At 50.7% G+C, this 21775-nt stretch overlaps 1 protein-coding gene and 1 long non-coding RNA gene across 5 annotated transcripts in view; one reads left to right on the top strand and one right to left on the bottom strand.

Moving 5' to 3' along the window:
• Nucleotides 1–13144: 13144 nt before the first annotated feature.
• On the bottom strand, nt 13145–15484 carry LOC109257404 (uncharacterized). The gene is made up of 3 exons (XR_008424559.1): nt 15386–15484; nt 14496–14651; nt 13145–14250 (listed from the first exon to the last, which is right to left on the bottom strand). It is a non-coding gene; the product is annotated as an uncharacterized LOC109257404 (long non-coding RNA).
• MFSD4A (major facilitator superfamily domain containing 4A) overlaps nt 15020–21775 on the top strand; it is a 29294-nt gene continuing 22538 nt past the window's right edge. For 3 of the 4 annotated variants that reach the window (XM_019433447.2, XM_019433438.2, XM_019433457.2), the window contains exon 1: nt 15021–15556. In XM_019433447.2, the coding sequence (XP_019288992.1) occupies nt 15327–15556 (230 nt within the window). In that variant the 5' untranslated portion in view covers nt 15021–15326. Of the gene's footprint in view, nt 15557–21775 lie in introns of all 4 variants that reach the window. The other variant, XM_019433464.2, reaches the window with a different exon arrangement.

Raw genomic sequence — 21775 nt, 5'->3', positions numbered from 1 at the left:
GGGCCACACACATGAGGAATCCGGTGCAGAGGGGGATGGTGCGTTACCCGGCCACAAAGGAGGGCGCCCCTGATTCTATCTGGGAGGGGGGATATTTGAGCTGGACAGACTGGGTCGCATTACTGCAGGACAGGGGAGAATAGCCAAGGGGCCGTGTTCACGGGTCATAAACCCTCCCAGGGGTGCGGGGTCGGGGGGAGGGACGGGGAACCACAGAGGAGGATGCAAATGCAACAGGGGCCTCGACGTGCACATTGAAGGGATTCCTGCAAACAGTGGGGAGGAAGAACATACATGGCTTTTTCCTGATCATTAGAAGCAATATATCTTTATCATTAAAAATTGGGGGAGGGGTTCCTGGGTGGCTCAGTTAAGTGCCTGATTCTTGGTTTCAGCGCAGGTCATGATCTCAAGGTTCTTGAGATTGAGCCCCGCGTCGGGCTCAGCACTGGCAGCACGGAGCCTGCTTGGGATTCTCTCTCTCTCTCTCTCTCTCTCTCTCTCTCTCTGCCCCTCCCCCACTCTTGCTGTCTCTGTCTCTCTCAAAAATAAATAAATTAAAAAAAATTTTTTTATGTTTATTTTTGAGAGAGGCAGAGACAGAATACAAGTGGGTTAAGGGGAGAGAGAGAGAGGGAGACACAGAATCCAAAGCAGGATCCAGGCTCTGAGCCATCAGCACAGATCCCGATGCGGGGCTCGAACCCACGAGCTGGGAGATCATGACCTGAGCCGAAGTCGGATGCTCAACCGACTGAGCCACCCAGGCACCCCTCAAAATAAATAAATTTTTAAAAGTTTAAAATAAGTGAGGGGAGAAACAGAAAAAGAAGAGAGAAAAAAATTAAAATCACTCATCTGCCAACTACCCAGAAATAACCACTGTTAACATTTTGATGTTTTCCCTTCAGATTCTTTTTTTATAAAGAGAACTTTAAAAAGAGGATAAGTATGATAAATACAATATGTAATATACAGGCATATTATATAGCAAAATACATATTTCATATTAAAGGGTTATGTTACATTAGAACATAATCTGAATTCAGAGAATATAGATTAACAATTATTTTATAATAATTTAGTATGTGTGCTTTTTAAAAAACTAAATTGAGATGGTACAAAGGGGAGTTTTAAATTTAATTTATTTATATTTAATAGACAACACATCTGTGTGCTCCATAATTTAAAAGGTCCAAGAGCATTTATAGTGAAAGTGTCCCTTGGGGAGCCTGGGCGTCTCAGTCGGCTGAGTGAGTCTGACTTCAGCTCAGGTCATGATCTCACGGTTCATGGGTTCGAGCCCTGTGTCAGATTCTGTGTTTGCCTCCCTCTCTGCCCCTCCCTCACTCATGCTCTGTCTCTGTCTCTGTCTCTCAAAAATAAATACGCATTAATAATAATAATAATAATAATTTTAAAAAGAAAGTGTCCCTTTCACCCCATCTCACAGCAGCTAGTTCCCCTCCTTGGAGATGTGATTGTTGCTGTAAACCTCAAGGGACTTTATTCATAGACAACACAAACACATCTTATTTTTTCCCCTTTACACAAATGTCACAAGAGTGTTAGCCACTTATTCTGCATCCCCCAGTTTTTACTAAATATATCTTAGATACCATTTCCTATCAATACATAAAGTGTTCTCATGTTTGTGACTACATGATATTCCATTATATGGCTGTCTCTAATTTATGTCTCTACTCAGTCATTTGGGCTTTCCACCATGTTTTGCCTAAGTAAACGGTGCTGCGATAAATAACTTTGCACATATGTCATTTTGCATAAGAACACCTCTCTAGGGGCACCTGGTGGCTCAATCGGTTAAGTATCTGACTTTGGCTCAGGTCACGATCTCGAGGTTCGTGAGTTGGAGCCCTGCGTCGGGCTCTGTGCTGACAGCTTGGAAACTGGAATCTGCTTCAGATTCTGTGTCTTCCTCTCTCTCTCTCTCTCTCTCTGCACCTCCACCACTCGTTCTCTGTCTCTCTCTCTCTCTCAAGAATAAATAAACATTAAAAAAATTTTTTTTTAAAAGAGAGAGTGACCCTCGGCCTGAAAACCATAAAACAGACACATTAAGAGAGAATAGAAAGGGCGCCTGGCTGGCTCAGGTGGTGGAGCATATGACTCTTGATCTCAGGGTCATGAGTTCAAGCCCCACATTGGGGGTAGGAGTTTACTTTAAAAAAATAAATAAGCAAAAAGGGAAAAAGAGGGAATTGAAGATTTCTGTGTAAAGACAGACTACTGGCCACACATGTGTGTTGTCTTTCCTGTGACCCCCCCCCCCCACCAAAATGACAATAAAGGAGTGACGAAAAGCACATTCTCCTAATGAGGAAGAGAACAGGAGGAAGGCCAGCACAGGTGAACATTCTTAGCGGGTGTATGGGAGCGGACGGGGAGAAGAGTGGTTGCTGATGAAGGCGAGGAAGGGAGCCCAGAGTGGGAGGCGGCTGAGAAGGCCCCACATCGTCCCAGCAGGACGACAGGGGAGTTCAGGCCTCAGAGAGGCCGCGGGGTTGGACGGCCCAGCGGAGGCAGGAGACCCAGCCATGGCTGAAAAGAGAAGGATTGGCCAACAGGCTAGGAAGACCCGATTCCTAAGCAACACATAGGGCAGCAGGGTTCCATCCCCAACTGGAAGGTTCAGTGACCGCAAAGGAGGGCCTTTCACTTCTGCTACTTGGAGTCCCCCCGTGTGACACAGGCTCCCTTCCCAAAGGAAAGGAAACCTGCCAACTGGCCAGCCGAGCCTCACTCTTAAATACAGAAAGACAAAGATCAGACAGTTGACAAAAGGCTCAGCTATGAAAAGGAAACAAAAGTAGATAATTAGGGGCAGGGAGGATGCTCCATAAGAAAGAGAAGTAACTTGGGAAACAGAAACACAAGAAAGCTTTCAATAACTGACAGGTATTTTCAAGTGGATTTGAGGACCTGTTGCGTCCCCAAACAAGGACAAGATGCTATGAAAGAAGCAACCAGAAAATAAACGTGAGCTACTAGAAATTAAAGATAGGATTATGGAGGGGTGTCTGGGTGGCTCAGTCGGTTAAGCATCTGACTTCTGACTTCAGCTCAGGTCATGATCTTGAGGTTCGTGAGTTTGAGCCCCTCATCGGGCTTTGCTCTGACAGTGAGGAGCCTGCTTGGGATTCTCTCTCTCCCTCTCTCTCTGCCCCTACCCTGCTCACGCTCTCCCCTCCCACTCAAAATAAAGAAAGAAACATTAAAAAAATAAAAATAGGATCATGGAAATAAATATTTCAGTAAAAGGTGTTGGAAGGTAGAAAATTAGAGAATTACTCTTATATCTGGATAAAAGTCTATCCAGAAAAAAAGTACAAAGAAGATGGAAAGGAAAAAAATGCTCAAATAAGAAAACAAAACAGGGCGCTTGGTTGGCTCAGTCAGTAGAGTATCCAACTTTTTATTTAATGTTTATTTATTTTTTGGGACAGAGAGAGACAGAGCATTAGTGGGGAAGGGGTAGAAACAGCGAGAGACACGGAATCTGAAGCAGGCTCCAGGCTCCGAGCTGTCAGCACAGAGCCCAACATAGGGCTCAAACCCACGAACTGTGAGATCATGATCTGAGCCAAATCGGACACTTAACCAACTGAGCCACCCAGGCACCCCTAGAGTATCTAACTCTTGATCTCAGGGTCATGAGTTCAAGCCCCACATTGGGCAAGGAGCCTACTTAGAAAAAAAAAGAAAAAAAAAACAAAGTAATTCCCCAAAACCAAAGAATTTTCAAATGTAAAGGGGACACCAAGAATCACAAATGAATAAGAGATCCACATATCTGTCATGGTGAAATTTTAAAATAGCAATGACAAACACAAGATCCTAAAAGTTTCCCTAGAGGGGGAAAAAGTTTGTCTCTAAAAATAAAAGAATTAAGGGTGCCTGGCTGGCTCATAGGTAGAGCATGTGACTCTTGATCTCGGGGTTGTAAGTTCGAGCCTCACATTGGTTATAGAAAGTACTTAAAAATAAATCTATTTTTTAAAATATTTATTTATTTTTGAGAGAGAGAGAGAGAGACAGTGTGTGAGTAGGGGAGGACAGAGAGAGGGAGATACAGAATCCGAAGCAGGCTCCAGGCTCTGAGCTGTCAGAACAGAGGCAGACACGGGACTCGAACTCACGAGCCACGACCTAAGCCAAAGTCAGATGTTTAACTGACTGAGCCACCCAAGCAGCCCTTAAAAATAAATGTTGAAAAAAAAGAATCAGACTAGCTTCAGGATTCCCATTAACTAAGGCTACAACAATGCCCTCAACATCGTGTGAAAAAACAATTCTTTTTTTTTTTTTTTGAGTTTATTTATTTTGAGGGGAGGCAGAGAGAGGAAGTGAGAGACTCCCACGCAGGTTCTTCACTGTCAGCACAGAGTCCCATCTAAGGGCTTGATCCCATGAACAGTGAGATCATGACCTGAGTCAAAACCCAGAGTCTGGCACTCAACCGACTGAGCCACTCAGGTGCCTGAAAAAAAGCAATTCTTAATGCAGAAGTCTATATCAATCCAGATTACCATTCAAGTGTGAGGGCGGAGCCATGCCACTTGTAGAAATGAGGGACTCAGAAAACCACCCCTTCTTAAGAACTGACTTGAAGGGGCGCCTGGGTGGCTCAGTCGGTTAAGCGGCTGACTTCGGCTCAGGTCATGATCTCGCGGTCCGTGAGTTCGAGCCCCGCGTCGGGCTCTGTGCTGACAGCTCGGAGCCTGGAGCCTGTTTCAGATTCTGTGTCTCCCTCTCTCTCTGACCCTCCCCCGTTCATGCTCTGTCTCTCTCTGTCTCCAAAATAAATAAACGTTAAAAAAAAAAAATTAAAAAAAAAAAAACAAGAACTGACTTGAAGATGGGGTATGGGAAAATGATAGTGTAAACAAGAAAAAAAGAGAAGGAGGGAAGGAGGAAGGGAGAAAGAGAGAAGAGGAGGCAAGAGAGGGAAGGTGGAAGGGAGGGGAAGCCAGTGGGACCAGGCCAGGGCATCAGTGAAGGGAAGGAGTCCCAGGGAAGAGACAGACAGCTGTGTGACGGAGAAGCAATTCACCCAGGGGCGCTTGGCTGTCTCTTTAGAAGAGCAAATGACTCATGATCTCAGAGTTGTAAAACAAACTCAAGAAAATGATATTGTTGAGTGAAGAGAAGAAGAGAAGGGCAATGAGAAGAAGAAGGAAGTCAATATGAGACTCTAGGATAAACTAAAACAAATAAAGGAAAATGCAATTACAAGGCGTTGCTGGTCCTTGCCACGGACAATATTTACATGGTCACAAATGCACACATCATTGACTGGATTCAAACCATTAAAACCAACCTATAGGCAGAGCAGGAAGACCTGATTGTGGCTAGAAAGTTAGAATATCCTGTCAGCAACATTTGAGCATTTCAAGTAAATGCTCAGAAGACCGAAGGTGGGAAGGAGAGCCACAGGGGAAACATAGGAGAGACGGTATCCGTATCCCACAAAATAGTGAGTCCAAACTGGCAATAGCCGACGGCATGAGAAATAAATGTGTTACTTGAAGCAGCAAAGATAGTCGACAGACTAAAAACAGCTGTGTAGCCATGTTGGGAGGAGGCAGGGAAGAGGGTTTGAGTTTATTTATTTTGAGGGGAACTACCTCCCTATCCTTCCTAGTTACAAATCAATAGAGGATATCTCAAATGGAGAAATCCAGAAACAGCAGCATAGGCGTATTATTTACAGACATAGAAATCACTCCCAGAACAGCAGAGGTAGAAGTGGTCGCCTCTGGGGGGCGAAGTTAGGGGGGAGGAGGGATGAGGTAGGGCTGTGCACCGTAGGCTCCTCTGTTCAACTGTGTTTTCAACCCTACGCATGAAGTACTTGGATATAAAAATTTAATTGCATCACGGGATAAATGAGAAGGCAGGCACTGAGAGCTTGTGTGCCAGCACACGAGTGCCGGAGGCCAGATTCAAGGGAATTAGACACCTGCGTCATGAAGTACCTTGCAGGTAGGACTGAAAAATGACCAGGATAAACGTCGACGACGTTGGAGATGAGAAAGCGTTCTGATTTGCACAAAGAGCCAGAAGGTATTTCTGGAAACCATAGACCAAACGGCTCAGTATAGAATCCTGGCAGAATTCTAGCACAGATTATTAAACAGATGGCTTGGGAGTGCTTTGGGATTTATTTATTTATTTGTACTCTGCCTCGTTCCAAAAGGGAGGATTTGTAGAGGCTTACAGAGACGTATACAGTACAACAAGATTAAAAAAAAAAAAATTATGTGAGAAAAGATTCTCAAGTAGTTAACCAGAGTGTTGCTATGTAAGCCCAGCAAATGCACTGGTAGGTAGACGCCCGAGAGAACCGAGGTAGGATCACATAGAAACTTCTACCTGAATGTTCGTAGAGGCATTATCCATGATACCCCAAACGTGGAAACCCAAATGTCCATCAACTGATGAACAGAAAAGCAAAATGTGGTGTATCCGTACAATGGGATACTGTTCAGCCACAAAAAGGGCTGGGTACTGAGGCACGTCACAGCCATGGAAGAGCCTGGAACACACGCTAAATGAATGAAGCTAGACATAAAGGCCACACGTTGTATGATTTCGTTTATACAAATTGTCCAGAAGAAGTAAGTCTATAAGGAAAGAAGGTAGACAGTGGTTGCCAAAGGCTGAGAACAGGGGGAAGGGAGAGTGACTGCTAACGGGGATAGAGTTTCTCTCTGAGATAATGAAAACATTCTGGAATTAGGTAGTGGTGTAGGTCACACAGTCTTGTGAATATACTAAAAACCACTGACTCGTACGCTTTAAGAGTGAATTTTAGGGGCGCCTGGGTGGCGCAGTCGGTTAAGCATCTGACTTCAGCCAGGTCACGATCTCGCGGTCCGTGAGTTCGAGCCCCGCGTCAGGCTCTGGGCTGATGGCCTGTTTCCGATTCTGTGTCTCCCTCTCTCTCTGCCCCTCCCCCGTTCATGCTCTGTCTCTCTCTGTCCCAAAAATAAATAAAAAACGTTGAAAAAAAAAAGAGTGAATTTTATGGTATGGGAATTATATCTCAACTAAAAAAAAAAAACATGGAAAAAATGGGGAAAGGAGAATAAAAGGACGGACAATAAAAAGGAACCAGGTCAGTACGCAATACATATACTATAAAATTCTGGATAGGTGACAGAGGTGGACCATGCCCTTGGCCATGAGCTTTCCAGCCACTACTACCAGCTTAGAACAAGTGTTAATTAAATGACTCCCAGCATCCGTACGATAAAAAAGAACTGAATGTTCGGGTGAATCACAGCTTTTCTTGGTGCTGACGCCCAGCAGAACTCTCTCCTGTGCATCTTCATCTAGGGCTCCGTGGGCAACAACATCCCTACCAAACATAACTCCGTTGACATATCCTGAGGGCCCTCAAGCGAGGCATAAAGCCCAAACACAATTCAATGAGGCCACTTTAATGAGGGGCCTAAAAGGTGTGCCAGGATACGCAGACAAGCCTTTGGTGGTAAAATGTAGATTCTCCGGAGAGCAGTGGTTTCCGACCTTGGCTGCACCTTAGAAAGCCCTGGGGAGCTTTTGCAAAATACCAACCCGGGACTCCGCCCGCAAGAGAGTCCGACTTTCTTCAGCTTCCAGGTGATTCCAGTATATAGACAAGTCTGAGAATTGCTAATTAAGTAGATGAATGGTACATCCCTCATGAAATCCCCCAGGAACGTGATCGCTTGCCTCAGAGTTTATTCATAAAGTCAAGCTTATCGTAAACTTTAAATTCGTGTACTGGCATTTTCTGAATGTCTGCTGTGTACCAGGCAGGTGCTGTGCTGTGCCCCTGAGAACGGAAGGGTTCATGCGTGACCCAGCCTCCATCCTCGGGGAGCTGACAGTCGATCCGCGTTAAGGACACCCCAGCTGGTGATCACAGGAAGGGTGGTAAGTGGAGACGGAGAGAACACAGGTCCCCGGGGTAGCAGTGGGTGGGTGGGAAGCTCCCCGCGGGATAAGCAGCTCGCCTGAGCTCCGAAACGAAAGGTGAATTAGCGGGGTGGGGGGGGGGGGGCGGTCAGCGTTCAGTATGTCTCTCAGTGGTTTGGATGACAATTAGTAACCACACTTTATGAATGAATGTGAGGTGTCATCCTTACCCCGGAACAGCTGGAGGGATTGCCCTTCCGCTGAATGACTGAGTTGGGACCCAAAGTGTGCCCGCAGGGAAGAGGAACCCACACTGCAAGCAAATGAGACTCAGGGTAGAGGAAGGCAACCGGGAGGTGTAGACAGCGCCGGCCTCGGTGATCTACCAGAGGCCCGAATGTGTTCTCATGTCGTTCCGCCACAACCCAGCAAGAACGTGATATGTTACAGTTGAAGAAAATCAGGCTTATAATGTCGAGCCCTGAGCCGACCCCGTCGAGGGCAGGGCCAGAACCCAGCGCAGGTCTGTCCTGCTCCCACGTTCCCGTTATTCCATGTGTCCTGTACTGTATAGGACTTCAGTAAACCAGCCGCACATAGGGGTGCCTGGGGGGCTCAGTCAGTTAAGCGTCTGACTTCGGCTCAGGTCATGATCTCATAGCCCGTGGTTTTGAGCCCCGCGTCAGGCTCTGTGCTGCCAGCTCAGGGCCTGGAGCCTGCTTTGGATTCTGTCTCCCTCTCTCTTTGTCTGCCCCCCCTCCCCTGCTCACACTCTCTCTCAAAAATAAACATTAAAAAAAATTTTTTTTAAAGAAAGAACAATAATGAACTTAGGCTCTCACAGACACAATATTGAGCAAGCACGCTATTGTTTCTGGGGTGAGTGCCGGAAATATTCTATATCTCGATCTGGGTAGTGGTCACCAAAGTATGTACACATATAAAAATTCACTCTGTTCACTTAAGGCTTGTGCATTTTAGGGGTGCCTGGGTGACTCAGTCAGTTAAGCCTGTGACTCTTGATTTTGGCTCTGGTCACGATCTCACAGTTGATCTCATGTCTGATCACACGATCTCACGTCTGAGCTGACAGCACGGAGACTGCTTGGGATTCTCTCTCTCTCTCCCTCTCTCTCTCTCTCGGCCCCTCTCCTCCCTCAAAATAAATAAACTTAAAAAAAAAAAAGACTTGTGCATTTTAATGTACGTAAGTTTAACCTCAACAACAAAAAAAAGTTAACAAGGGGTGCCTGGCTGGCTCAGTGGGTAGAGCACGGGACTCTGATCTCAGAGCCAGGAGTTTGAGCCCCACTTTGGGCCTAGAGCCTATTTTATTTTTTTTTTTAATTTTTTTTTTTTAACATTTTATTTATTTTTGAGACAGAGAGAGACAGAGCATGAACGGGGGAGGGGCAGAGAGAGAGGGAGACACAGAATCGGAACCAGGCTCCAGGTTCTGAGCCATCAGCCCAGAGCCTGACGCGGGGCTCGAACTCACGGACCGCGAGATCATGACCTGAGCCAAAGTCGGACGCTTAACCGACTGAGCCACCCAGGCGCCCCGCTAGAGCCTACTTTAAAAAGAGTAAACAAGAAGTTATTATATGTCACGTGCCTGGCACAGAGTGGGCAGTCAATATATTGCTGTCAAAGTTTCTAGAGAAGAGGAGGCGGCAAACCCGTTGCGCTGTGACCACGCGGGAGCCCTGAGTGTAGTGGAACGAGCCCCCATGTTTATGAGGGTCACTAACAATCAGAGCATGGCATGATGGGAGAGAAGCCTGGCGAGGGGTCTGGAATACATGGCCAACGACCGATAGCTGAAGGAAGTTGAGATGATGTTGCTGGGGACAGTGAAACTTACGAAGAACGTGAAGGATGTCTTCAATAGTGAATGGCTCGCTGTAGAATGGGAATTAGACTCTTCCTCTGTGACTCGAGAGCACTAATTCTCAGACTGTAGCCACATCTGAATACCCTGGGGGGAGGGGGGGAGTTATTAAAACAGATGACTGAGCCGCACCCCCAGACTTTCTGATCCAGTCTGGAGCAGGAGTGAGAATCTGCCTTTCCGTTTCTTTAAGATTTTGCTCTTAAGTAATCTCCCCAACGGGGAGCTCAAACTTACAACCCCGAGATCAAGAGTCACACGCTCTGCCAACTGGGTCAGCCAGGCGCCCCTAGAGAATCTTCGCGTCTAGCAGCTTCCCAGGACATACTGATGCTGCTGGTCATATTTTGCTAGCCACTGTATTCGTGTAAAAAACCATAGAGCAGTTTGTGCTGTTGCAGTGAGGAAGGAGGAGGAGGAGAACTTATTGAGAATCTGGTATACCAGATTCTTAATATCTACACCTCCTGTGTTGCACTCTGTGTACATTTTCTCACAGTAAGGGAGACATGATTCTTCCTGCTTTATTTATTATTTATTTTTTTTTTTTTTAGTAATCTCTACACCCAACATGGGGCTTGAACGTACAGCTCTGAGGTCAAGAGTCCCATGCTCTACCGGCCGAGCCAGCCGGGCGCCCCTGTTCTCCCCATTTTAGAGAAGAGGAAACCAAGGCTCAGTTTTCACACACATCTCACACTCGACCCCAAGCCTGGACGTGCTAAAGCTTAGGCTGAGCAATGCCATGAATAGAATTCCATTTCTGAGTGGAAGGATAATTTCAGAGGTCCTTCCAACCCTCAAAGCTAGACTGGCTTTAACGAGCCCTTTTAAGCACTAACACGCATTCAGCAGCAGCTAACTGCTATGCTATATTCTCTCCAGGATGCATGCGGCCACCGGTCTAACTCTTAAGATGCCTCTGGGCCATCTTACCGGCTCCCACCTCTTCTATCTTTCTTGGAACCTGCAGTCACCACCCCCCACTTCTCCACGCAGGCTGAGAACTCGGTTCACCCAGGTATTTGGCAAAGGAGGCTTTTTGTACACATACCCATCTCTGCCGTCAGCATTTATGTGGGGTAGGGGGGCTGGGGCATCTGGGTACAGTCCTTGGCACCAAGTTGTCTGCCACCCACCCCATGCCAGCCCCAGACAGAGCTTGCCAATCCGCTCTCCACACTGTGACCGGCAAAGCAATGATGCCAGGGCTGTGAGGATAAAATCCGGACGTGGGGGAGGGGCGGCCTCATTCCCTAGAACGGCCAAAGGAACTGCAGATGTGCTTAATGACCTTGAACCAGAGACTTCACTCTACTGCACCCGCCTTGCCTCCTCAGGGTCTGGGAAGCAGAGACCAGAGGGTCCTGGGGAACGAGAGCAGGCCCACGGTCACTTAGCGGATTCTGCCCAACATGAAATCAGGCCCAAGTCTAAGTGACCTCCTCTAGGCTGTGATAATCAAAACTTTTCTCTTTGCACATGTTTTAATATTCAAGGTTTTCAATTCTTTTTAAAAAATGTTTACTTATTTATTTTGGGAGAGAGAGAGAGAGAGCACGTGAGTGGAGCAGAGAGAGGGAGAGAGAGAGAGAGAGAGAGAGAGAGAGAATCCCAAGCAGGCTGGCTGCACACTGCCAGAGCAGAGTCCAGTTCAGGGCTTGATCCCACAAACATGAGATCATGACCTGAGCCGAGATCAAGAGTCGCACGCTTAACCAACCGAGACACCCAGGCGCCCCTAAGGTTTTCAATCCTAACAGAAACAGTAACAAAGACAAAATACAATCGCGATTCTGTGCACTAAGGAATTTGGGCAGCTCCCGCGTACGTGAAAGGAAGGTAGTGAGAGTACGTGGCTTTTATTTCACTGTTATATCATCTTGTTTGCTTTCTCCCTGAATGTTTCCCGGATGTAGATCACTGTTGATGGTCCAAAATATACAATTGATTTATTGTTTATCAACTTCAAGGACTAAGTGGGAGTCACTGTAGGGCAAACATCTCTCACCACAGAGCCAGTCCTGGCAACTCAGTGACGAACAAACCCCGTGGCCCTTGCCTTGGAGGAGAGGCGGTAGACAGGTGATCAGCAGTGATGTAGTTTGGGGCCCTAGGAAGGTCAGGGAAAGGTTTCCAGAGGAGGCGACCCTTGAGGCAAAGAAATAGATTTCAGTCAGCAAGAGCCTGAGGACCCTTCACTCCTACAGATCTTTTCTGCCAATGCAGTCAGTTTTTCCGTTCTTTAGCGTCTCAAACTGCTTTCCAGAGCTAGTGAGGAACAGGGATAATTTCCTTCCAATTTACAAGGAGGGAAATCAGACAGTGGCTAAGGGACCATCCAAGGTTTTTCTGTAAAATTTAAGAGTGACCACAGGGTGCCCAGCTAGGGTTAGATACTTGAATACTCAACACGGGAAATATAGGACAGCCTCTGCCCTTGGGGAACTTGTTATCGCTGGGAGATAAGATATGTAAATGAAAAGCCAAAAATAATTGTTAAAGGCAACGTGCAAATAACTCAGTTCCCCAGCTGTTTATCCAGGACTCGCTATCTGAAAGGCATTCAGTGAGGCACCTGGGCGGAGGTGGGGAGAGTCAAAAATATAGGTAAATATGTCCCAGGCCCTTAAGAACTCACCGTTTCACTGGCTGCAAGGGAGGCAGGGTGACAGGAAGAGGAACCTAGCAATCCATGGATACAGCTGTGAAGATTGTAGGGGCAAGAAGTCAATCAGGGGCTGGCTAGAATTTAGGGGTTGGATAGAATTTGTCCAGAAAAGGTTCCTGAAGGAGGTGGACAGCGTGATGATACTGGAAAACAGGAGACAGAGAAGAAAAAGAAGAGAGACGAAGAAAAATCTTTTCACACACCCATCCTTCCACATTTAGTTCAGTAATGAAGCCCTCCCCGGGCAAAATGGGATACGGCCCCAGGCTCTCGAAGCATCCCCATTACAGAGCCCCGTTGCTTCACCTGTTTCCCTGCCTGCTAGTCCCAGCTCCAGGGCTCTGCCCGAAAGAAAGAAAGAGAGGGACGCCCGGATGGCTCAGCCGGTGAAGTGTCAGATTCTTGGTTTCAGCTCAGGTCATGATCTCACAGTGCATTTTGTGGGATGATGCTGAGCCCCAAGTTGGCACAGAGCCTGCTTGGGATTCCCTCTCTTCCTCTCTATCTGCTTCTCCCCTGTGTGCTCTCTCTCTCTCTCCCTCGAAATAAATAATAAACTTTAAAAAATTTTAAAAAAAAGAAAGAAAGGGCGAAATAAAGGAAGGAAGGAAGGCTCGACTCTAAGGGGGTTGGGTATTCACAGTAAAGTGCCTCACTTTGTTTTTGTTTACTTATTTTTACTTCCCACTATTTTGTCCAACTGTAACTTATAGTAAAAGACACAAATCACAAGCATGCGTATGTCTGTACAAGAATGAATATTTACATATGTTTATAGCTGTGTAACCACCACCCAGATCAAGCTATAGAATGCCTCTAGCACCCCAGACACTATGGGCTGCCTCACGGTACACTGTACCAGGGTCACGGCTACTGTGGCTAGAGGAGCTGCCCCAGTAGGGTGATAGATCTGGGGAGTACCATCTATAGAAATTATGAAAGAATTTTAGGTGTTTGGGCTGGAGAAGCCAAGTGCTGGGGCGAGGTGGTGTGTGTGTGAAGGGCTAACATGCGCAGAGCAATTAGACTTGTCCTGTGGGTGGCGGTGGGGAGTCACCGGGAGGGGCATTTCAGTTCGGCATGAAACCCTTCCTAACTGGAGCTGACCCACGTTGGAAGCAGACCCACAGGAGATGATAGGTAAGGTCCTCAACAGTAAGAGGTATCAGCCAAGAACAGGACTGACGAGCATTTAGCAGCAACTATGGGGAGAGGATGGGGGACTCAATTTGGAGATTGTTCTTTCCAACTCGGAGCTTCTGTGGTTCTGGAATTCTGTGAAAATGGCAGAGAGGACCCAACCAAATGCTTGTGGTTATGATTCATTTTTTTTTTTTCCTAGAGGAGAACTTTTTACTGAACCACAAATACTGTGTAGACCCTCCATTATCACTACTGAATAAATAACTCTTACTACCTACCAACCCACTGAGCCAGAGAGGCCCTGGGGCTCTGCTCCCATGTGTTCAGAGGAGAGGAGGGATGGTGCCTCTGTGAGATGAAGCCAGCCCTGCAAGAAAAGTGGATTGCCCCCTCTTCATGCCAGGTTGTCAGGAGAGCACTCCCTCCCCGCCCCCCCAACCTCCTCAGCCCTTTCAGCTCTGGTCCCCCTGGAGGGCCAAGTGGGCATGATGTCGTGGTTCCTGCCACTACCAGCAGAAGTGACACTCTGGACCTTACTGCTCCGCCTCCGGGGGCCAGTGCAGGAACCCTGGCTCCCTCAGAAGCAGGACCACACAGGACTCGCCAGTTCTATAGCCACCTGGGGGGAGGGACAGCCTGTGTCAGCCCAGCCGCAGGCGCCTCCAAGGACTACTGGTCTGGAGGGTGACACCTCTCACCCCACTCCCCCATCCGTTTTTTTCCAGCAAAAAAAGGAATTCTCCCCCAGGACCCTTTTTACCCCTGGAGGATTACTTCCCAACTCCTCTTGGGATTCCTCCAGATCGCTGCCCACCCCCGCCCCCCACTAGGAAGAAGACGAGAAGTGGAGTTTGGAGAGAACACCCTCATCTTCCTCCTTCCTGCACCTGCCCAGCGCGCAGAGATGCGGCCGGGGAAGACCAGCTCTCAGGCGGAGCTTAGGGTGCAGATCGGATAGTTCCAAGGTTTTCTGTCTAAAATGCTTATCCTCTCGAGGGTCCAATGAAAGCCATGAATACTCTCCCAAAGGAAAAAAAAAAATGTATGTAGGAGATTTTATCTTCTATTCTGGGGGCCGATGGGGGCGCTGTCAGACCCTTGAAGTGCATCTGTGAAGCACCTAGGTGTAGGGGGGCGCTGTGCTCGGGGGGTGGGGGGGGTCCTCCACCGCAAAGCCCAGGCCAGGTTGGGGGTGCGGGGTGGGGGTGGGGATTGTAGCTCCCCAAGCCTAGGCGAAGCGCTGGAAGGTCCCGCTCTCCAGCCTCTCCGAGCGTCCGGGACTTCTCTCGGGCTCAGTTTGCCCAGCTCTGCAATGGGCGCGCGGGCCCCTCCGCCCCCGCGGGGCTGTGCACGGACGCGGGTGGGACGGACAGCTGGAGAGGGGGTGGGGGCGAAGCGCTGCAGGCGGTCGGTCTCCTGCAGCCGGGGAGGGTGAGCGTGCGTTCGGGAAGCAGGGGGAGGCCGGCGCCCGGCCGCGCGCGAGGAGGGCGCGGGCCCCGACGCGGTGCCAGGCGACCGCAGAGGCGCCCCCGCTGCTCCCCGGGCCCGAGGGCGGGGCCCCTCGCCGGGCCGCCCCTCCCCGCCCCTCCCTCCCGGCCGCCGGCCTCCCCTGCCCGGCCGGCCCTCCCGCGGGCGGCGCGGCACTCGGGCACCGGCGCGCGGAGCCAGCAGCCGCCGAGCCCGCCAGCCGGGGCCATGGGCTGCGACGGCCGCGTGTCGGGGCTGCTCCGCCGCAACCTGCAGCCCACGCTCACCTACTGGAGCGTCTTCTTCAGCTTCGGCCTGTGCATCGCCTTCCTGGGGCCCACGCTGCTGGACCTGCGCTGCCAGACGCACAGCTCGCTGCCCCAGATCTCCTGGGTCTTCTTCTCGCAGCAGCTCTGCCTCCTGCTGGGCAGCGCCCTCGGGGGCGTCTTCAAGAGGACGTGAGTGCCGGGCCCGCGCGGGAGCCCCGCAGCCCCCAGCCCCCAGCCCCCAGCCCCCGCCGCTCCTCCGCACGGCCGCGCCGACCCTTCCCTTCCCTTCCTTTCCCTTCCTTCCTCTCCTTCTCTTGCATCCCTTCCCTTCCCGCCGCCCGCGTCCCTGCCCCCGCGGGGCTGGGGCCGCGGGGCGCCCTCGCCTTCTGGCGGGCGGCGACCACCTCTCCCAGCGCCGCCAGCCGCGCCCCGCCTTAGCTGGACTGCCTCCCTCCCCCACCCTGGCTCTCCCCGGAAAAGTCTCTCCAGAGACTGAAGGTGACTTCTGGATTATTTATTTGCCTTCGCTCACCCCCGCCAGGGGGTTAAACCCGGCCCTCACCCGCTCCCCCACCCACGCGCCACGGGCCGAGGGGTGATGGAACCGGGGGCGGTGGGACGGCGTCTCCCTCCCGCACCGCGGGTCTCAGGTTTGTCAGTAGCCCCTGCTGCCGGGGGCGGAATTGGAAGTGAGGTGGAAGGAGAGTGGGAGTGTCACCTCAGGGGCCGTGCCAGGTGCCAGGGCTGGCTGCGGCTTGACAGAGCGCCCTGGGGCGGGCTCCACTCAGACCATCAGCTCCGGTTCAGCTGACACACGCTGTCCCTTCCCCCCCGGGGCTGCGGGGCTGCTGGGTCCTGTGTGTCCCTGCTTCAGAGGGAGTCAGGGTTCCTGCATCGGCCCCTGGAGGCCAAGCCCTTCTGCCTGGGAGACGCTCAGCACCAAATTACTAGGGCCACGTAGGGGAGGGGTGGGCTGTCCCACGCACAGCTTGGGTAAGTTGACCCTCCAACTCTGGGGCCAGGGTCCCCCTCCACTTCTCCCACGCCATGTTACTCTTCCTTGGCCTCTGCTCGGGACTCGGCCTGCCATGGCCGCGAAAGATGCCCCCTTTGGATACCATCGCAAAGCCTCCTTCTCCCCCGGGCTTACGTTGGACGGGGCCGCCCCCGCGGAGCCCTCCGGAAAGGCAGCAGGATTGCTCGCCTAGAGCAGCTGGGAAAACAGACCCAAAAGCAGGGGATAGATGGCTTGCAAACCGGAGGCTGCTGGAGATTTCCCTGGTTCTGGTTCCTGGCTGGGTGGTTTTCTGGGCTGCATGGACTCAAGCAAGCGGAAGGCCCAGGAACAAAACCCCGGGTTGGGCTATCCCAGAGAAACGGGGGTAGGGGGCATGCCCAGCCAGGTGCTCTCACCCTGGGCTCGCTCCTAGAGGTATCCCTGAGCTGATGGAGAGAACACAGGCGTCATACAGACAGATCCCACTTTAGGACGCCCAACTGACAAAACATTCCCAATTAGGGAGTGATTATCCCCGTTATCAAATTCTTTTGTAAACGGAAGAATTCTCTTGAGAGGCAAGTCTCGTGGACACTGGTTTTTCTTTGGGCTTTGTGCAAGGTTGGATGCATGGGGGCATGGGGGATTCCACAAATCTTAAGAGAAAGCTCAGGACGCTTCTTGATTCTGCCTAGAGGTTTAATTAGAAATCTATCAGGGTGTTTTTCTGTTTTCTCTCCTTCCTTTAAAAGCGTGTTTTGCCTTACAAAAGCTCCCTTACCTGGCACTTTTTAGGAACATGTGTAGCGCAAAGAACAGGAAGGGGAATGGGAGTAATTTGAAAGGGCAGGTTGGCGGGCCAGGTTCGGTGAAAACAACAGAAACAGACACACACACACCCAAAGGGGCCATCTCTTCCTTGCTTGCTGTGCACCTCCCTCGGGGCTCCTTACTCAACAAGGAGCTCTGAGCGGGCAGTGGAAAGGGTCGTGGGGCAGGAAACCGGCTCACAGAGAAGAAAAATAATGCTAATAATAAAACTAACTTCGGAGAGCTCTTTCTCAATGCCAGGCACTGTTCTTAGCTCCTCACCGTTCGTAGCAACTCATTTAAACTTCACGACAACCCTACAGAGTAGTACTGTTGTTTCTATTTTGTGCCTAAGGAAGCTGAGGCACAGAGAGGTTAAGAAACTTGCCCCGAGGGCCCCTGGGTGGCTCAGTCGGTTGAGCGTCCCACTCCGGATTTCGGCTCAGGTCATGATCGCTCCGGTTCATGGACTTGAGCCCCGCATCGGGCTCCATGCTGACTGTGCGGAGCCTGCTTAGGATTCTGTCTCCCTCTCTCTCTGCCCCTCCTCTCCTCCTCTCTCTCTCAAAATAAATAAATAAACATTTTAAAAAATTTTAAAAAAAAGAAACTTGCCCCAGGTCGCATCATACAGCTATTGAGTCAGGTTTTGAACCCAGGCATTTGTCTCTGGAACCAGATACCCGGGAAATGGCTCTTGCTTTCTGAGTAGTCCTCTCGAACTGTGTAGGATACAAGTTATACCCTGTCCTCACCAGGCAAAGGCATGGGGCTGAGTATTCCTGAGCTGACACCTCTGGGAAGGAGGGATCTGAAGGGTCAGGTGGAGGGCCTGAGTCCTATCAGTTCAGGCTCACATTTAAGTCCTGGACCTCAGTCCTCCCAGCCCCCAAACAAAATGTCATAAAGAACCCTTTCCTTTGGCTAGGAGCGAAGTGGACTTCGGGAGGAATGCAGGATTTGTCACAGGGGTGGCCTGTGTATAAAGGAAAGTGACAACCTAGCTAGGTCTGGACGACTCATCACAGTCCCCCATTTCTCAAAACAGAACCGCCAGTAGCCCTAAAAGCGGCCACTAAAGCTTGATTGCTTGGGGCCTGACCACAAATTCAAATGCTAATACCCCCCCCCACCCCCCACCCCCACACCAAGTGCTTTTCAGCTTAAGTGATTACCCGTGAGTGCAGTGTGGCCAGGCTGGTACTTGTGAGGGGGATGGGGGTTGGTTTAACAAATGGCAAGAGCCAGCCGGTACAGACAGACACACGGGAGAGGTGAGGGGCTCGGGACAGCCCAAGTCCTGCCTGCTGCTGGGCCCAGACTGAGGACCAGGGCTGAAAAGAGTTTCTGGATGCCTCCGTGGGGGCATGCATTGGAGGGTCTGCGTGTGGACAGCCTCGGGCGTTAGAGCGGGACCGGACAGGACAGCACAGGAGCTCCCTGCTCAGGATCAGTTACCGCCCCCCCACCCCCACCCCCGGCCCCACCCCCAGCTTCTAGCACAGACAGATCTTGAGGGAAGCTACCATGTGCAGGCCAAGAGGGAGACGGGTACAATTAGAGTCAGAAGAATCTGGACTAGACCTTCCTTAGAAATATCTTGCGTATAGAGAGCAGGGAACCATTCAGAGAAGAGAAAACTCCAAAGCCACCTGGTTGGCAGGGTGTATAGGTATGTGCTTTGTCAGACAGGAAGGAGAAAGGGGTATTTAGATAAAAGGTTAGGGTTTTTGTTTTCTTGGTTTCTTGGGGACCTGTCTAACCACCCTGGGCAGTTTGGGAGACCCCTTTATCTCAAAGGCATCAGGGTAGATAAATGGCTTTCAGACCTTCCCCAGCCTTCTCCCAGCCTCACCTTGGCCTCTGCCCTGCATGCACCCTCTTAATTGAAGGCTTGGGCTCTTCCCCTCTACCCTATTCACTGCCTCCTTCTCTACCTATCATTTTACCCAAATACCTGCAAGTCCTGCCCTGCCCAAGACCCAGCTCTGACTCCCTCCTGCCCATTGCATGAAACCTAGTCTTTCCTGCAAGGTTTCCCAGGCCACCATCAGCCCTGCTTCCCCAAGATGCTGGCCCCCTGAAGTTTCTGGAACACAGTACAAAAGCCAGTGTCTTCCCCTGAGCTGGGCCCCTGGTCGGTCTCCCGTCTAAAAAGCCTCTGCCTCTCCCTCCAGCAGTTTGTCTCCCTTTCAGCACGCAGAAAACCTGGGCTGAAAGCCTACTTGGGGTCTGGCCCCAGACACCGTTCTTGCTTTAAAAACTCATCTCAGTGTGGGAATTACCATAAGACCCAGCAATGCCACTCTTAGGTATATTAAGACCTGTCAACACAAAACCTTGTACGGGAATGTTTATAGCAGCATTATCCAGTTTTTAAAAAGATTTTATTTATTTTTGAGAGAAATAGAGTGCCAGCTGGGAAGGGGCAGAGAGAGAAGGAGACTCAGAATCTGAAGCAGGCTCCAGGCTCTGAGCTGTCAGCACAGAGCCCGTCACGGGGCTTGAACCCACGAATTGCGAGATCATGACTTGAGCTGAAGGTAGAGGCTTACTTGACTGAGCCACGCGGGCGCCCCAAGCAGCATTATTCATAATGGCCAAAAAGTGGAAGCAAACCAAATGTTCATCGATGGATGGATGGACAAATGAAATGTGGTTCACCCGTACGGTGGAGTAGTATTCAGCCAGAAAAAGGAATGAGGTCCTGATAGATGCTACAACATAGAGGAACTTCGAAAACGTCATGCTAAGTGCAAGGAGCCAGGTACAAAAGACCACAGGCTGTATGGTTCCATTTGCATGAGAGTCCGGAATGGGAAAACCTATAGATACAGAAGGTAGGCCAGTAGGTTTCTAGGATGCGGAGAGGAATGGGGAGTGGCTGCCGATGGGTATAGGGTTTCTCTCTGGGTATAGGGGTGAGGGGGGGATGCTCTAAATTTAGGTTCTGGTGACGGGTTCCCAGCTCTGAACATACTAAAAACCACTGAATTATACACTTTGAACAGATGAGTTTTATGGTATGTAAATTATACCTCATTTTTTTTAAGATTTTTATTTTTTTAAGTAATCTCTATACCCAACGTGGGGCCCGAACCCACAACCCCGAGATCGGGAGTCGCACGCTCCACTGCCCCTATCTCAATTTTTTAAATGAAAACAAAATCTCAAAACTCATCCCACCCCTTCATTCACTTGTCCAACAAGCATCTTTCGAGCCAAACCCCGGTTTAGGGGAGAATACGATAGACAAGGTCCCTGCTCTCAAGGAGCTTGTGCTCTGGAGGACCGTTGTAGTGAAATGAAGGAAACAAAGCAGGACGAGGATGGAGAGTAAATAGTGTTGGGGGGGGGGGGGTTACTTTCACCAGGTGGTCAGGGAAAGCTCCTCTGAGGAGGGGACAGTGGAGCGGACATGTCAATGACAGGAGAGAGCCATGCGTGCAAAGAGCTGCAGGGGAGGGGTTCCAGGCAGACAGAGCCGCTAGACCATCCTTGCAAGGCCAGCACCCCAGCGCACCAGGCAGGTCGTCACACACAGGGTGTACCCCCCCACCTGAGTCTAATAGGGCCTGAGCCCTGCCTTGGGCTGGGATCTCCCCAAAGGCAGTCTTTCTTGTTCCTCCCTCTGGGTGTCCCCAGCCTTAACACAGGGCCCTGACCAAGCTGGGGTGTCAGTATGGGAGCGGCCAGTTAGAGGGGAGCCACGAGAAGGCAAAAGTTGCCCCTTCCCTCTTGGCCGGCTCAAACTGTTTTCCAGCCTGCCCTAGCTCCCAGGGTGTGGCCTTGACTCCTGGTTTCTTGTTCCAGACCCCGACTCCTCTCTTGGAGGCTGCCGGCTCCTTTTGGGCTGGAGAGAGGCTCAGGCTGCCGCTGCCGCTTCCTGGGTTCTGGGCACTTCTCTTCCCTGGTCCCTCCAGGAAGATTATCAGGGTGGACAGGGGGACGCCCTGAGGCAAGAGTGTGAGAATGTCAGTGCCCATGCTGGAGTCACTCCCATGGAGGTGGCATGGAGCGGTCGTCAGCAGCATTTTTACCCACCCCTGGGACGTGGAGGGCAGGACGGGCTGGCTGGCATCTTACTGTTTACGCCCTTCCTCTGGTTTGGAGCCAGGCAGCCCCCCCTCCTCTTATCACAGAACCAGGAGGGCCAGAGCCGCCACTCCTGGCAACGCCAGGTCAAGGTGATCACGTGTGCCCTCTGGGTAAAGCAGAGCACCTGGGCTGACAGGGTCAGCAGCGTGTTCAAGGTCACACAGCAAACTGGTGGGGCGGGCACCTCCCACAGAGCCACCGCCAGGCTGGGGGAGGACCTGCTCTCTCTCCCCCGTTTCACCTGCCACTTGGAGCCGTCAATGAGTAACTTGGACATTTCTCAGGCTTCCTGAGGAAAGGTTCCCTCGACGGTCTAAGCTGTTCCTACATCTCCCCAGGCCTTGGGGGATTGCCCCCCCCCCCCCCCGCTTTAACTGGCCTGAATTAACCTCTGAGTTCGAGATCAGGGGAGGGAAGATCAATAACACGATGCTGGCTTTAGCCTGGAATGGGAGTCCAAAAACTGGATCCTGACTCTCTTCCCCTGTCTGGGCCTGGCTCCC

Source organism: Panthera pardus, unplaced genomic scaffold (genome assembly GCF_024362965.1).
Source record: "Panthera pardus isolate Hobbes unplaced genomic scaffold, ASM2436296v1 HiC_scaffold_21, whole genome shotgun sequence".
NCBI classification, from domain to species: domain Eukaryota; kingdom Metazoa; phylum Chordata; class Mammalia; order Carnivora; family Felidae; genus Panthera; species Panthera pardus.
Note: the sequence above shows the minus strand (reverse complement) of the source record. Positions and strands in the feature narration are given on the sequence as shown.